The following is a 17577-nucleotide window of genomic DNA, read 5'->3' as shown; positions in this document are numbered from 1 at the left end:
TCTCAATGGTGACCAGGAGGTTTGACCAGGTCTCAGAAGCGACGTGTTCAGAAGCTACGCTAGCTGGAGATCACTGAAGAAGAGCGAGAACAGACTCTGCACAAGAAAGGGATCAGGTCACAAGTTTGGCGTGCTAAACCCAGGGCTAATGGTGATCAAGGTTCTGGATCATCGGCTGCGCCAATTAATATGGTTTTCATAATGCTGAAAGAGTTTGTGGCGCCAGGTGATGAAGATCATGAACCAGAATTAGAGGAAGCCATGGTACAGTTAAATTTGGAACCATTGCCAGCAACATTTGAGAAGCCAGAAGATGATAAAAGGCAGCATCTTAAGGCACTGTTCCTGAAGGGATTCATTGATGGCAAGCCTGTTACGAAGATGTTGGTTGATGGAGGTGCAGCCGTGAATATAATGCCCTATGTTATGCTACGCAAGCTTGGGAAGAATCAAGATGATCTGACGAAAACTGATATGTTGCTCAAGGATTTCGAAGGAGTCATATCTCCTGCTTTGGGGCATTATGCGTCGAACTCACAATTGGCAGTAAGACCCTTCCAACTACTTTCTTCGTTATTAATGGCAAAGGTTCATACAGTTTACTGTTGGGTCGGGATTGGATACATGCCAATTGTTGCATTCCATCTACTATGCATCAATGTTTGATTCAGTGGGTTGACAATACTGTTGAAATAGTATCGGCCGATTCGTCATTCAGTGTGGCATCGGCTGAAGCCCATATAGTGAGTTATGATCGGATAAATTGTCTTTCTGGTCAAGCATGGGAGAAGAATTTCTTTCGGATGGCTGATTACGAAGTTACATTAGAAAAGTCAAGAGATTCTTCGGAAGAGTCTTGATCAATGAGGGATATGGCCGAGTGTAGTATCGACCGGATTTTGTAAGTTATAGCCAATACTAGGAAGTATTGCCTTTAGTGCAAAAAATATATAAAAGCCGATTCGCAAGTTGGATGCATCGGTTGTAATATGGCCGACACGATATGAGTCGCCCTTAGAGCAATAAATCACAAAGATAGAGTTTCTGGAATTGGATCATTTGTTTGCAATTCCTGGGGATTACAATACATGGAGTGCCTTTACAGTAATCCTAGAGCTTCTCGGATTACTTTTATCGCACGCAGGCGAATTTGATCAATATTTGCAATCACTTGATTATTATCTGCCGATGAGCTAGAAATCGGCTGCAGACTCTTTTGGAGTTGATATGCTTGACAAGCGTATTTTTGTTTGTCTTCTTGGAGTTTGGTGATGGCCGGTGGAATCTGAGAAAGATCGTGATCTGTGATGTCTATTGCTTGGTTTACTCGATTAAGTTATTGCAGAAGACGATCACGTTCAGCTTCCAATTTAGCTTTGTTCCTCAAGATGCTAGCCTGGGTGTCATTCAGGGACTTGATTTCACCAACGGCCGATTTTGCTAAAGCTTTGAAGTCGTCCCTTTGTTTGATGACTTTTTTCTGCTGAAGACGATCGGCAAGTTGTTTCTGAGCCTTGTTGAATTGTGCACGATGACTCTCGATGAAGGCTGTAGGAGTTAATGCTTCTTTAATTGATTCTGGAAGCTTGCCCTCCAGTTCTTCGAAAATGGTGTGGATCGGCTGTGCATTCCTGATCAGTTGACCGATGTCTTGATTTAGGAATTGGAGGGATTCTTGGAGTTTGGCCTTGATTTCATCCGACAATACAACTGGATCGGCCGATGTTGCTTCTTCTCCTTCTTCCTGGGGAGTGGCTCCAATTTGAAAAGAAAATAGACTATTGTCTGGAGATTCTTGTGCCTGACAGGGAGATGTGATTAGGATGGACGATGAAGGCAAAGGGATGATGAAATCGGCCGAGGGGAAGGATGCTTACTTGCTTTAGGCGTATTTCCTCTATGTTGGAGCCAACAGGGACAAGGAGCTGCAATGAAGAGCTCAGGATTGTAATGTCTGGTTGGCCCGATAGCGCATGGTCGGCAAGCTGAAGGATGATTGTCAGAGTATACATAATGTATTTATGAGCAAGCTCTGAAGTCATACCTGTATCAATGGAGAATTTGTTTTGGATTTCCTGGGAGCCGATGGTGAATGCTGTACCTGATGAAAATCAAAAGAAAATGATGCCAAATTCAGGATCATGGGAGAATTTAAATACTTGCTGAGTAAGCAGAATAATACCTGAATGGTTGATGATGTATGAGGAGGTGTACTAGAGTCTTCTTCCCCTCCAAATTGGTGTTCAGGGGCATCTTAATTATAAAACAAGGATGTAATCAGCATTCAGATAAAGTGAAGCCATGGGGTTCGGGCTTTTACCTTCTGAAGAAGAGGAGGGAAGGTCGATCAGAGTGTCTGTTCGGAGTACTGCTGCTGCTGAAGATTGGCCTGGAGATTTCTTTTTATTACGAGTTGTCACCTTGGTATAAGATACCTTGCGTTTTCTCCCAGTGGCCACATCTGTCAGAGTTGGAGCGCCATAGCCGATATTTGGCTTATCGGCTGGCAAGGCATAGTTGATTGGCTAACCGCTTCTGCTGGTCGTTGGAGGATCATTACCGTTATCCTATTCAGATGGGCGTTAGATACAAGTAAAGAATATTATGGTACAACATGAAGAACAGGGTTGATCTTGTACCTCATTATCGGCTGCCTAATAATTTTCATTCAAGGCCATGCAATACAGATTGGCCAATTTGCAGAATATATGCTCTTGCCATTCAGACCACCATTGGATGAAAGGGATAGCAGCAAAAAGTGCAATCTGCCAATCGGCTAAGAGTGTCAGATGTACATCAGGCTCCAAATCTTTCAGTCGATTATAAGAGAGAGCGCTATTGAGAGCTTCTCTGAATTGGACTTTGTCGATAAAGAAAAGAGAGGGTGGCACTTGGCCAAATCCCAATTGCCTGGCTGCCACTGATGGATTATAGAGTTCATAACTGTGGACGTCTTTACCAGTTGTGAAGTTAACTGGCAGTACCCTTGGGGAGATCATTTCCTTCAGGATCTTGGTGGCTTCTTCATCAGTTTTCCAAGAGTCAAACTGGAACTTGAAGGGATTTTCATACGTAACTTTTTCATCCTGATATGCAAACCAGATAGTAGAGATTTCTGGGAACCCATTGTAGAAGGATTTGAAAAAGTCAGTAATGCCAAGGGTCTTAGGATCATTGGCAATCATGATAACTGCTTCACCAAATGATGAGCATCGGCGAGTGACAGTTTCTTATTCTTCAGATAAGTTTTCTGATGGGAATTCTATCTCTGATAATTCAACCGTCATAGTTTTGTGCATGTACATATGCAGCCACAACTGAATGAACCACCAGGGGCCTCCCAAGTTGGTGATCGGTTGACTCTTCCTGAGTCTGGATGATACTTGATGAAGCAGGTGGTAAACTGACCCCAGAAGATGTTTGCCAAGAGGGACAGGATTGCCAGTGGGCAGAGTTTCTACCAGCTTAAGATTAGTATTTGTTGGGCCAACTGTTTTGCCACAGAAGATGAATTTCTCAAGCCACATGTTGAGAAAGGCGGTATGGTCTCTGTCAGATACTGATCCGGTCTTCATATTCTTTCCGATATATCCTTTCCATCCGCCGATGTTTTTTGTTTCAATCTTGAAAGATGCTTTTTCTAGCAAACGGAAAGGTCTATCGGGAGCATTGATATTCAGGCCAGTGAGCATTACAACGTCCATCAGGGTAGGTGTCATTGGCCCATGGTTAAACATAAACGCATTGATGGCGTCAGACCAAAAGTAAGAGGCCGATATGAGCATCGGTTCGTTTCTAATCTCCGATAAAGACAAATTCAGACATTGGCTGATGTCATACTATTCCCAATTGGTTCTCTAAGAATTGGCTATCCTACTGAACCAATTTCTCCACCCAGGAGTAATGCTCGGCCAAGATCTAAAGGCCTGAGTCCAATCCACGTTCATATTGGAGGACTTAAGGGGGATCCTGCTAGTTTCCAAGTTGATTATACTAGTTGGGTCTGGATTTCCCATGGGACCTAAGCAGACCATGCTGGATTGATTTTCTAGCAGAATAATCATGTTACCCCTCAGATTCTGAAAATGAAGGCGGAAATGAGGAACACGACTAAAGGGATCGGAAGGGGGTGAAAAACAAATGCTATGGATGAAGAAGGGAGACATACCTCTGGAATCTCGGAGATGGACGTCATTGGTGAGGGGGATGGTCCTTGGACTTGAATCTTCGAAACCCTAGAGAGTTGCGATGGCGGCGGCGGAACAGATGTGTTCTCGAGCAAGAGAGAAGGTGGAGGTGCTACATGGAACGTGCCAGCGGAGAGGAAGATAGAGATATTTATAATTCATGCTCAAGGGTAGAATGGGAATTTGATACTTTGTTTGTTTGGAAGACGGAGATTCGTTTAAACATTGGCAATCATGAATGGAGTTAATTTCGGAGCAAAACAAATTACTCCGAAACTGGGGGGCATGTGTTGACACCGTTTTTTGACACATGTCAAGGAAGGTGATTTCGGTGAAAGAAATGTGGCCGATTCAAAAGAAACCAAAAGATGCACAGAGTTGGAATCGGCCGATGGGAGTCCGTCCGATGGACTAGAAGAATTTTCTGCGAAGATGCTGATTAGTCCGCTCTGGTACTCGGCCGATGGAGAGTTGCCGATGAAGTCAAGGAAGGAGGAGAGGATCCGGACTCTACGAAGATCTTGATGATTCGGTTGTAATATTTTAAGTAGTTTATCTTTTAGAAAGTCTTTTCTTTTTAGTCAAGTAATGTTTGCTGTAATCGGCTAGGACTTGATAGCATTAGGCTATATATATCAGTTGTAAGGGACTGGAAAAACTTGATACACATCCAATACAACAAACTTTACAATTCCTTTGCACTTTTTCGGCGACTTCGTCTTTTCTCTTCTTTTTTCGATGAGTTCTTTCAAGTTGATCAAGGACGCCTCACATTCGAGCGACTTGATTTGCTGGTGAGTTTTCGTTTTACCGAGTATATTTGAGCTTTAGCTACCGGGCGCATTGCTGTGACTTCATTCAAATCTATTCAAAAGTTATCGAGTTTATCTAGGCTTTGACTTCTGGGCGCATCGCTGTCGTCTCGTCTAGATTTATTCACCAATTATCGATATCGGCTAGATTTGTAGGTTTTCCTATGCTTTTTGGCCATTATCACATCTAAAAACATATTAGATCGGCTTTAGGTTTTGGAGTAACACTTTTGTTATCTCAAGAGCCGGTTTAGATCTGTTTTTAGCTTCACGTCATCTGAGCTACACATTCGTAGCTTAGATCTTGTCATACATACACGATCGGCTGTTCAAAGCCGGTTTTGTTGTTTAGTGTATCGGCTGATCCTGCCGATACGCCCGTTCACCACGCGCTTGCATTTAATACCTTTTTGTTGTCTATAGTATCGGCAAAGCTTGCCAATACGCCCATCTGAGAGATATTCGGAATCCCAGCCGATACGCTCTCTAATTTGACTTTATTTTCTCCCTTGTCAATTTAGGTCAAATTGACTGGCGCGCTTGTTTGACTTTCAGTGACTCGGCGAACACTTGCCCTCGGATTCCAGTGTGTTGATTTTTGCGTCAACAGTCTTCTTCACAATTTCTCCGTACATCACAGTGGCCACAAACTCAACTGTTATGTTTCTATGCTTCACAACGGTTTCTGAAAGCTTGCACGAGTGCCCAACGACGATAGAAGCCACAAAGTTGTTCTCTCCCTTCGGCAGATAACCATGAACCCGCCATGGATATCTAGGGGACATGCACTTGACATCATATGTGGTTGGATTTGAAATAATCACCTTGAATAGCTTCTTTTCCATGAAAGACCATTTTCTTAACTGCATGTTGCAAGTGCTTCTTATCGTGAAATAGTTGTCCGCTTTGGATTTCAATTTTATTGTACACCCAGTTACTGTCATGACCATCATTAACCGTGAGTCCATCCATGTCAAAGTTGCCCCAATCCTCGGGAACGGTATCATCATTGTCGAATAGTCGAGTATCTCGACCTGCAACGAAGGTTCTGTACTCCTCGTTATCTACCTCCATTTCATCAATTATGGCATCATCCAACTCACAGTGATCAGCAGTCATGTCACCACCAATTTCTTCAATTTCATAGTCATCTTGTTGTTCGACCACAGGCTGCACCTCCACCTCCTCTGCAGTAGCATTTTCATGCAGCCAATCGGTTTCAGCCACCTCCTCTGGTGCACCACCGGCATGGCTCATGCTACTCTCTCCTCAGTTAAATTTGCCAGTTCTTGCTGCACAAGCACAACAAGAGGGAATTTCATTGTGTTCATAGTCATATGGACAAATCCACGCCAACATTTCGAGTTCCTCATCTCGGCCAATTCCCAGCGCCAACCATGCTCACGCTGCCTTGGAACTACACCAAAAACTTTGATCCTCCAGTGACTCGGGTCAACTTGCAGAAAATTATGAACCCAACCTAACATATCCCCATGTCTCATGTGTAACGGATTGCTCACAGTTGTATCTACATACTGAAACTGACTTAAATCTACCCCGAGTCACAATAATTGATGATCCCATTGCCATGATGCACTCTGTTCTGAATTCATCCTTGCTAATGCACTATAGAATCTGACGTTATACGACAAATCGAATCGGTATTCTGACAATCTATAGTTCAAATATACCTAAAAATTATTAAAATATTCTTGATTTAAAGAACTTATATACCTAAAATAAACCTAAACTATACCTTAATTATAGTTCAAAATATACCTAAATTATACATCAAACCTATAATATATCTTAATTTTATATAAAATCTATAATATACCTAAACATTATTTAAATATACCTTAATTAAAAATATACATAATACATGCCTAAACATTATATAGATATACCTTAGTTATATATACCTAAGCATTAATAAATAAAACTAATCTATAATTAACTATAATTACAAAAACACATTAAATATATACCTAAACTAACTACAATTAAAAACCTTAAGTAAATAAGACTATAATTACAAAATAATGTAATTATAAAATACTTAATTAAAAAAACTCACTGTGCAGGCGGCATAGGGGGAGCTTCTCCCGCCGCCGGCCCCCTCACACCGTCGAGCCGAACGGCGGCGGTGGCGAGGCGCGGGAAGGGGAGCCGCCGGCGGCGAGCCGCGGAAGGGGGAGGCGGCGGTGGCGAGGCGCGGCGGCGGCGGTAAAAAACGAGGCCGGGACGGTGAATGCGGCCGGCTGAATGGAATCCGCCAGTTATATGGCCGATAGGCCTGTCGGCCATCCAAAAGCCGATAAGTGGCTTATTGGGCCGATAGGCCCCTGTCGGCCCTCCAAGGGCCGACAAGGGCCTATATCGCCGACAGGCCGAGCTGGCACTCCGCTGGGAGGTCGCCCACGGCCGCCGCTGACGTGGCCAGCACTAGTCGGCCGTTGAGGGGCCGACTAGTACTAATCGGCCCTCGGACAGCCGATTACTACCTCGTCGGCTCTTGGAGAGCTGGCAGGCACCTATTTTTGCAATTTCCTCAAAATGGCATTTAATTTTGCGATTAACTATTAAAATAATATTATTAAAAAAATTCGAGGTTTGGATTAGCTGCGATAGGAAAAAAATTATCTCGTGTTCTGCGAAGCGTCCCCGCACGCACAGGTCGGCGCCTCGGCGGACAGCGGCACGCGGAATTGACCAAGCCGCAGCCGCCCAGGCCCAGCCCACGCGGACGGCCTTCCTCGATCGATCTCCTCCCTCCCCCACCCCACTTCCTCTTCCTCCTGATTCCTTCCTACAACTAACTACAAGCCCCTGGTTTCTTCGGGACCGTGAGAAAGAGGAAACCATTCCCAAGTCCCTAAGGGTGGGAATGTGGAAATGGTTATCCAAATTTTTTGCATCTGTATCCGTATCCGCACCTAATATGGATATCCGTATCCGATTGTAATGTGGTACTAAAGTGGATATATTCGAATTCGTTTTGCCTCATTTTTCTCTATCCGATTCCACATCCGTATTCGACAATATCCACAACATCCGTATTCGAATAAAAATAAGCACATAGAAAACTATTAAAAAATTATATATACAACTAATGATTAGTGATATATTAATTTTAATATTAGTAATAATGTATTTAGTGGAACTATTTAAGAGTGATCATGAATAAATGACATGTGCTACTAGGTTTAATATTACTAATGATATATAAAAATTAAGTTTAATTAATTTCAATTTAATTAACTATATTTTGATATGGATAATCATATTGATTTTAATTTACTTTGGTTTATCCACTTATTGATAAAATTATAAATATACTTTATTCCATTTATTCTTTATAACTATTGATATTTCCAATAAATATTTATTCATTTAATATTTCAATATTCATTGATAAATATGTTTTGATGAGATGTCGTTTTCTTAACTACAAAAATTACATACTTTAATTCTTATTGTATAATGACTTAGCGATACTTTCGAAATATGTTTATAATGAATAAAACAAATGAATATAACTATGTTCCAAATCAAATAAATATCCGAATCCGAATTCGAGACATCCGTTTTGCATCATATCCAATAACATCCGAATCTGTATCCATATCCGAATTAAAATGTAGTAAAAAATACTATTCGAATTCGATTTCATACTTATCCGGTCCGATTCCATAAGTCCCAACCCCCCACGAATCAGCTGTTTCCTCTTCGTTAGATTATTAGATTTTTCCTTTCCGCCTGCGTGAGATCCCAATCTCCGACGGACCGTCGCCGCCCAGCAAAGCAAACCCAATCGATTTCGATCGTCTCCGCCGATCCATGTCCGATCCACCACCAAATCCTCTTCCTGCCATACTTATAGGCTAATATTTAACAAATAAACCTCGATCTGGATCTACAATAATACTTACAATCTGCCCTGAAAATCCAATCCCATCCAACCAGGTTCGCCGCCATGTTGGAGGAGCTGCTCATCTTCACGCGGGGCGGCCTCATCCTCTGGTCCTCGTGCCGGGCGCTCGGCGCCGCCGCCCTCAAGGGCTCGCCCATCGACGCCCTCATCCGATCCTGTCTCCTCGAGGACCGCTCCGCCGACGCCAGCTTCTCCCAGGACAACTACGCCCTCAAGTGGACCTTCCACAACGAGCTCGGCCTTGTCTTTGTCGCCGTCTACCAGAAGATTCTCCATCTCCTCTACGTTGATGATCTCCTCGCCGCCGTCCGCAAGGACTTCTCCCAGATTTATGATCCCAAGTGCACCAACTATGACGACTTCACCGACATATTCCGCCAGCTCCATCTCGAGGCCCAAGCGCGTGCCGAGGACATGAACAAGTCCAAGCAGGCCATTTCGTCCCGTCCGCTGCCAGCCGTCTCCCACAAGACTGCTCCCAAGGCTCGCGGCGCTGGCACCCGTGCTACGACCAAGGGTGGCGCCTCTAGGAAGGATGACTCTGATGGGGAATCATCCGGCAAGGACCACCACGCTCTGGCAAATGGTAGCCACGAGAATGCTGCTCCCAAGGACAGCTCTCATACCCGCCCTGCTGTTGTTAAGGGCAAGGAGAACGGGGGCCCCAAAGACAACGGGGCCTTCGATGTAACTAAACTACAGAGGTTGCGAAAGAATGACAGGAAAAACACTGGTGCTGACAACGCAACCAAGCAGCTGACCAAACCTGACACAAAGAAGAAAGGGAAGCAAGACAGGGTGTGGGATGACAAACCTTCCAACAAGAAGTTGGATTTCACAGACCCAGCCGATGAGAGAGGGGATGAGGTGACAGAACATGTGGCACTCAACCAGGGAGATAGCATGATGGATAAGGATGAGAACCTCAGCAGCGACAGCGAGGAGGAAGTGGTCGAAGATGGACCGAAGAAGAAAGGCTGGTTCTCCTCAATGTTTCAGAGGTAATCCATGCACTCCCCATTTTTCGTATATTATTTGGACATATAGTCTATACTCAATTAACTTGGCTCAACAATTGTTCCTCTTTGTTTCCTTCATTAGTCACGCACTTAAAATTATCTGAGCTGCATACTGCTTTTGTCTTAAAAAAAAGAGAGAGAAGAGGAGCATACTGCTTTATTAATTGGCTTATGAGACGCATTTGATATCCGAACCAGCCAAAAATATGATGCTCTCTGATGTTGATGTCTACTCTCTGATGCTTTCTGGATTTGTTTTGTTTGAATGTCCATTGTTAGTGACATGTATTTATGCAACTCCTTTTCCGGATGAGAAAGATTGAAATATTTTTCCTATAGTTAAATGACAACATGCCCTGATTAGGCCAAACCATTGATATGTGAAAACCTGATACGTAACCATGCCACTTTCCTAGTATGGTGCTCTGTCCTATGCAATATTTTGTAAGTATGATAGCGAAATAAAGCTTAGACTCATTCATGATGTAATGCTAGATTTTGCGGTGTCCGCTAGGTTTTTCCCCCTTTTCTTATCATTTTTTTAACCTTCTGGCACCAAACAAACAGGTCAATTGCATGTAACTATGCAATATTTTATAAGTATGATAGCGAAATAAAGCTTAGACTCATTCATGATGTAATGCTAGATTTTGCAGTGTCCGCTAGGTTTTTTTCCCTCTTTTCTTATCATTTTTTAACCTTCTGGCACCAAACAAACAGGTCAATTGCATGTAACTTTTATATGATCTCCAAATCTATGCATGCAATAAAATGTATTGTGCTTTGTTGTGCTCAGTATTGCTGGTAACAGTGTATTGGAGAAGTCTGATTTGCAACCTGCTCTCAAGGCTCTCAAAGATAGACTGATGACAAAGAATGTGGTATGTGCTTATTCTGTAGTTGTTTATTTTGTATACTTATCAATACATAGCCTTTTCTGTTTGGATAAAGAAGGTGGTCTTACTTATGCAGGCAGAGGAAATTGCGGAGAAGCTTTGTGAATCTGTTGCAGCTAGCCTTGAGGGCAAGAAGCTAGGATCATTCACAAGAATATCATCTACAGTCCAGGTTTTTAGCACATCTTCTTATCTCACCAAATCATCTTATCTTTAGTGCAACCTATGCATCTACTCTATAGGTTGGTTATATGGTCCATTTTATGGTTGCTCCTGCAGACGGCTATGGAGGAGGCTCTTCTTCGCATTTTGACCCCAAGGCGGTCTATTGACATACTGAGGGATGTACACGCTGCCAAGGAGCGTGGGAAGCCATATGTCATTGTTTTTGTTGGGGTGAATGGAGTTGGCAAATCAACCAATCTTGCGAAGGTTGCTTATTGGCTTCTTCAGCATAACCTCAGTGTAACGCTTGCAGCATGTGACACCTTCAGATCTGGTGCTGTTGAGCAGCTGCGGACTCATGCACGCAGGCTTCAGGTGGTGATCTAAGTTCTACATCCAGTGATTTCACTGCCATGTTTCAGTTCTTGTCAGTTTATGAACTCGGATTTTATTTTACAGTTCATTAAGATAGTTTGTGAAAGAGTAGTTTGAAATTGTAAATTTGTTCATCTGGAGTTTCCTTTCTGAACAAGTACTTGTTTTATGATGAAGCTAAGAAAAAGAAAATGCCTTCCATACCAAACTTGATCATATCCTAGAAAATCGTGCCAATTTTTGGCCTAATGAAATGTCACCATCTTCAATTTTCTCCATCAGTTGCAGATGGGATGCAATTGACTTACCATTTTATTTTTTTAAGAAACTGGAGGTGCTACTGATTACATTTTTAAAGAAAAATGAAATAAAACAAGGAAAAAGAAATTACAGAGAATGTATCCATTTTGTTATTAAAGGGGATTATTTAGACTTTACTGTCAGTAACCATGGAGAAATCATGAATGAACTTTGCTTTGCAGGCAGATACCGTCGGATGCATATCATTTAAAATCCAATGATTTATGTGTTCCGAGCCTGGTCATGGTCATTGTAGTTTGCTGGTGTTTCTGTAGCCTTTCTTTTGTTTTGCCGTGCGTCATATTTGTTCATAATCAATTTTTCGTTCAGCGAATCTTTTGGTGATAACCATGCAAATTCCTGTGCAACTGCTCTTCTTGGCAAAAACCTGTCCATGCCCCTCTTTCTTAGTGGCCATCTAACTAGTTTCTATTATGTAGCGTCGTTATTTGTACATGGAGATTGATGGTGATGGTATTGTGTGCAGATACCTATTTTTGAGAAGGGTTATGAAAAAGATCCAGCAGTTGTAGCGAGGGAAGCTATTCAGGAAGCAAGCCGAAACAAATCAAACGTTGTTCTTGTTGATACTGCTGGACGTATGCAGGTAGGCTGAGTGGTTTTGTTTGAGTATCTTTGTTTCCTTGTACTGGAAGATGTAGCCTTTGCTTTCAAGTTGCCCTGATGGTCTCTTTCTAACTGAATCTCTGTAAGGATAATGAGCCACTCATGAGGGCGCTCTCCAAGCTCATCAATCTTAACAGCCCAGATTTAGTTTTGTTTGTTGGAGAAGCATTGGTTGGGAATGATGCCATCGATCAGCTCACTAAGTTCAACCAGGTATGCCCATCTTTCGAAGACGGATAGTGTTGAATCATGCCCCTATCTATTCATAGCCCTGTGGAATTTGGCTTTCATCGCTAACTGTACTGAACAATTTTATTTGTTGCACAGAAATTAGCAGACCTGTCTGCTGTTCCTACTGCTAGATTAATTGATGGTATTCTGCTCGCCAAGTTTGACACCATTGACGACAAGGTCTGAACTCCCCTCACTATGGGCATATTCTGTTTGCGGGTGTTCTGATACAAGCGTCCGAAACATGCAGGTTGGGGCAGCGCTTTCCATGGTGTATATATCTGGAGCTCCGGTCATGTTCGTCGGTTGTGGCCAGTCCCACACGGACCTGAAGAAGCTGAATGTGAAATCCATCGTTAAGACCCTCCTGAAGTGAAGGAAATGCATTGTGTTGAGCTGTACCGCACAATTCTGTACCATCTTTCTATCCCCAGTGACCTTGTCATGTTCATGTTGGACGTCGTGGATCTGTGATACTTGTATGGGTAACTCTTGTCATGTGTACTTGTGTTTACTTGGTCGTCTTGCTTCAATAATACAACGTATGAGTTCAAATGGGTACAAGTGAAATGGATATTCTCGAGTCTGCCAGATTGCCCTAAGATGGAGGCTGCTCGGTAACTGGACTGGACACCGTTTCTGCAGCACATCAGGCAGTCCCAACGTGAACAACATTAATAGTGGTCTGAATTTGCTCCGAATATTTAGATTGTCACACCCCAGTGTTAATCATGATCATTAATTGTTAATCATAGCTAAGCATCATCATTAGTGCTAAGCATGCTTGGTTAGTTACAATTCATGTTAGCTGAGCTCTAATTCTTGTTCTCTCCCAAATCCAAGGTTCAAATCAAATTTTGCTGTTGTAAATCTTTTCTTCCTCTACAACATTCATTTTGGCCAAACATAAAGTTGCAGTACGAAATTTTAAGCTTTTGTTAGTCAAAATTGACTCAATCTCAAATTCCATCTCCTTGGAGCTAATTTGGACCCATTGGAATTTCCAATCATGTGTCAAAACTTCCTATGTCTATCGGAGGTTCTTTGGTCCTTATGACACGTCGGAACTTCCGACCAACTTTAAAGTGTCATCCTTCTATTCAAATTTGAGCAGTGCAAAGCGAACGGTTCGCAGGTAAGAGGTTGATAGTTCCCCAGCATCGGGTGTCCGAATGTCTTTTAATGCATGGTTCAGATGTTTGAAAGTCTTGGTAGTGGACGGTCCGCTTGGGACACCAGACAGTTTTCTGTTTTAGCTGCTCCCCTGCTCGCCCATAGCAAGACCGAGCTCGGTCGGTCGTCGCCACGCGTCGGCCGTCAAGAACGGTTCGTCCCCCCTTGATCAGCCACCGGCAGTCGCCAACTTGTACACGCCCTCATCCCCAACCCCGGCCCTGAGCTCCAGCTCTCTCTCCCTCGCTCAGCTCCTTCCACCTCTGGCCACCATTGACAGAGCACGACCAGCTCGTCGTCTCCGGCCAAAATCGTGAGCTTCCCTCCATGGATTCCAAATCCATCGCACCCCAAGCTCATCCACCTCCATAGCTCCCTCCCCAACCCCTTCAACCCCAGCCCCGACCCCCACCTCGCCGGGAATCGCGGATTCCCGGCCGCTGGCCACCTTTGCGCCCGAGATCCACCTCGACGTCGAACTCCCATCTCGGGCCACCGTTTCCACTACGCAGCAGCTCAAACCGACTGTAAGTGAGCCAGTGATGATCATGCTTCCCTCATTCTTCCACGTTTGAGTTGTTTACGCGCTCGTTCCCGAGCCTCGCCGCCAGCCGGAGCTGCAGCTCGCCGCTGGCCATGGTAGGCCGGTATTCATCGTGCACAACACCCATGGTTAGGTTTTCCTCGTCGCATAGATCGTGTAGGTGCCAACCTCGCCATCGGTCGACCACGCCGCTGGCGGGAATGGCGCGCCGCGCCGCCAACCCTGACCCTGGTTGGGCACGTCTCGGCCAGCCGGTCTGACCGGTATGCGGTCATAACCGGTTTGGCCAGTTTTGCAAGCCGGTCTGACCGGTGGCGCTAGGATTTAAGCAGATAACCCTGTGTCGGCGTAAATTTTTTGTAGATAGTTAGTATTTGTACCCGGTCATTGGTTACTTGTAATTATTATATGTAATTATAGAACCATACCTGCATTTACTTATATCATATGCATACATGTAGAAATCATGAATTGCAGGAGCAAGCCTAGGAGGAGATTCGCGAGAACCCGACCCAAGGCCCAGTAAATCCTAGTGCAGAGCAGCAGCCTGAAGGCAAGCTCCGGAGCATAACCTACTATTTTATATTATGAATCATTATATGTTTATTACCTGTGCGTTAAGTTTTCGAGAATTGTTTGGAACCTTAGCCGCATGATCACTAGGTTCCCTTTGTTTGATACTAGTATGTGTAGGTCGATAGCACTGCTATGCTTAATAGGTCTCGGTAGAAGTCGAGTGATTTCATGTCACTCGCAAGATACAGGAGGTTGTTATATTTTGGTACATTAGTATTGAAAGCAAGATGGAATGAATGGAATTGGAGACTGGGCGGGGAATGGTGAAAATGTATGTTATGGCACAACAAGACAGGTTCCTGGGTGTTTTAGCCCCATCTGTGTCAATTATGGACCGAACAGTTGTTGGATGTGCTGATCGGGGATTGAATAGTACTAACCACATGCCAAGAGTAGGAAGTAATTGAAATCGGTAAGCCTAGTACTGCCTCACTTTGAAAGTTCAGAACTCCATCTCACCCCTTAGGGTAGTCAAGTGGCCGCGGTGAATTGGGGATGCATGCATTTTATTTTTGGTGATCTCTCGTAATATGATGGTGGAGCGGTTCTGAAGTTCGAGGCGGGAAGGGGAATATTTGGCGCATATAGTCCGACGGGTCATATACATGTCATGTTGGTTACGTCCACCTTACAAGGTTAAATCGAATCGATTCATCGTGACTCGCGTATATGAGAGTCTTGGTCTCATCGTCACATCGTAGTAAAGAAGTATCTATCCACATTGATTGATGTATTCATGCAAACTTAGCAGTTCTGTCACAACTGGTATCAGAGCTGACATACACAAGGTGCAGCACGAGTATGACTAATTTTAAAGTTCTTTAAAAAATGAAAGAATGAATTTCTAAAATGAAAATTATTTTGCCGTGCAGAGTAGTTATTCGTAATAGCCCTTTATAGTAACCGGTTAAACTATAGTTGGTGGCAATATACATTTATTTTCCGTTAAAACTTACTTTCTTGCACAACCAATAACTACATTTGTCGTGATCTTTTCATGAGTGCTGGCATGAAAGATTCGGATATGTAGTTTATAATTTTCCGCCGGTACACTAACAAATGATTGCATTAGTTAGGACAAGTACAAAATGACTAGATGTACGTATGTACGCCACCGCAAGTCCACGTATATCGCCCTATATTTGATCGGTAAATTTTGTTGGGAAGGACGTAGGACGATCATGCATCATGTCATCCATCATTGTAAAAATGCATCCTAGAATTTGACTTATGGCTATTATCTGATGAGTTCGTTGATTGTAAAAATGCACAACTTTGGTGCAGGGGTACCCGGATATTCTAAATATATGTTCGGATAGTCTGGACATTGTGTTCGGACATTCTGGACAAAAACCCAGTGTCTCCGGACTCGACACAGAAACTCATTTTGGAGTGGTGACGACCGGTCTGATCGCCTGGGCCAGACTGATCAACTCAAACATCATACAATTTGATCCAATGCTCTAAATTTTGCATTTTCTATGAATTGAGTATTAGTTACTATCATGATTATTTTTATTTAATCAGGGTTAGATGACTAATCCAATCATGGATAATTGCAGAACGGCAAGTCTATGCAACAGCCCCTCTGGTACCAGTGGCTCGGAGGAACAGCTGCCACCGCCTCCCAAATTGGTTGGGGCAATTGCGGCTATGCTGACTGGGTGCGATGAGCAGACGGCACTCCTCCGTCAGCTCGTGCAGCAGGGCGCTGCACGAGGCATGGGAATCATATTCACCATTAGCCGCCTGTTCCTGGGTATCACGAGTTCCTAGGCACTCAACCACCACTTTTTCATAAGGCGGATGACCCGTTGAAAGCTAACAGTTGGCTCTGGACCATGGAGTCCAAGTTCACCTTGTATCAATGCAATGATGGGGACAAGGCTTCATTTGTAGCTCAGTAGCTCAGAGGTCCTACACGCACATGGTGGGATAATCATATTGCCATGTAGCTTGTTGGCACCTGACTTACTTGGGAAGAATTTAAAGAAGCTTTCAGGGCACACCATATCCCAGCAGGGGTCATCCGAAGGAAGCTAGCTCGCTGTGTTCCTAGCTCTGGAACAGGGCAATAACAATGTGTTGTAGTATGTTTAGGCTTTTAACACTCTGTCTCAGTATGCGGGATATCATGTGGACACTGATGAGAAGAAACAAGCTTGTTTCAAGCAAGGGCTTAGCAGTAATCTTCAGGATTGCTCTCAGGAGGACGCTCATTTAGTTCACAAGGTAGATAAGAAAAGGAAGGCACTAGCTGCGGGATCTTCTATCAGCTCTCCGCAAAGGTTCTGCCTTGTATAGATTGGGACACCCCGAGCCCACTATCAGCATCAACCAATGAGCAGCACCAGTTCGGGTACAGTTGGGATATAGGCCACCTCAGTACCCACAGCCACAGCAGGTAGCTAGACCTCGTGTTCCTCAATAGAATATGCAAAGGATGTGGGTGCAGCAGTAGGGTGTACGCCCAAATTTACCTCCCTGCTACGACTGTGGTCAGATTGGCTATTTTGCACGTGACTGTCGGATGCCACCTAAGCGAGGTCAGAATTCCAACCAGCAGGATCAAAAGAAGAAAGTGGCTCATTTTAAGCCCAGCACGTGCATTACACTACTCTTGAGGATGTTCCAGATGGAGCTCAAGTAACGGTGTCACACCCGGTTTTTTTTAAAAAAATGAATGCATAACTATATGTATGCCAGGATCAAGTTCCATACATATAGTGACGTCATAA

General features: G+C 43.7%; 1 protein-coding gene across 1 annotated transcript; it reads left to right on the top strand.

Moving 5' to 3' along the window:
• The first annotated feature begins 8822 nt into the window (after nucleotides 1–8822).
• LOC120660400 (signal recognition particle receptor subunit alpha-like) lies at nucleotides 8823–13116 on the top strand. The gene is made up of 9 exons (XM_039938922.1): nucleotides 8823–8841; nucleotides 8966–9934; nucleotides 10749–10833; nucleotides 10925–11020; nucleotides 11128–11388; nucleotides 12176–12295; nucleotides 12403–12528; nucleotides 12643–12726; nucleotides 12797–13116. Coding segments are annotated over exons 1-9 (1869 nt in total). The 5' UTR covers nucleotides 8823–8839; the 3' UTR covers nucleotides 12923–13116.
• The last annotated feature ends 4461 nt before the right edge of the window (nucleotides 13117–17577 follow it).

The sequence above is a fragment of the Panicum virgatum genome, chromosome 2N, assembly GCF_016808335.1.
Source record: "Panicum virgatum strain AP13 chromosome 2N, P.virgatum_v5, whole genome shotgun sequence".
NCBI lineage: Eukaryota > Viridiplantae > Streptophyta > Magnoliopsida > Poales > Poaceae > Panicum > Panicum virgatum.
This window is presented reverse-complemented; position numbering and strand designations above follow the sequence as displayed.

Coding starts and splice junctions, on each gene's coding strand:
- LOC120660400 (XM_039938922.1), top strand. Junction 10,834..10,924: donor GACTGATGACAAAGAATGTG/GTATGTGCTTAT, acceptor TTACTTATGCAG/GCAGAGGAAATTGCGGAGAA. Junction 11,021..11,127: donor GAATATCATCTACAGTCCAG/GTTTTTAGCACA, acceptor TTGCTCCTGCAG/ACGGCTATGGAGGAGGCTCT.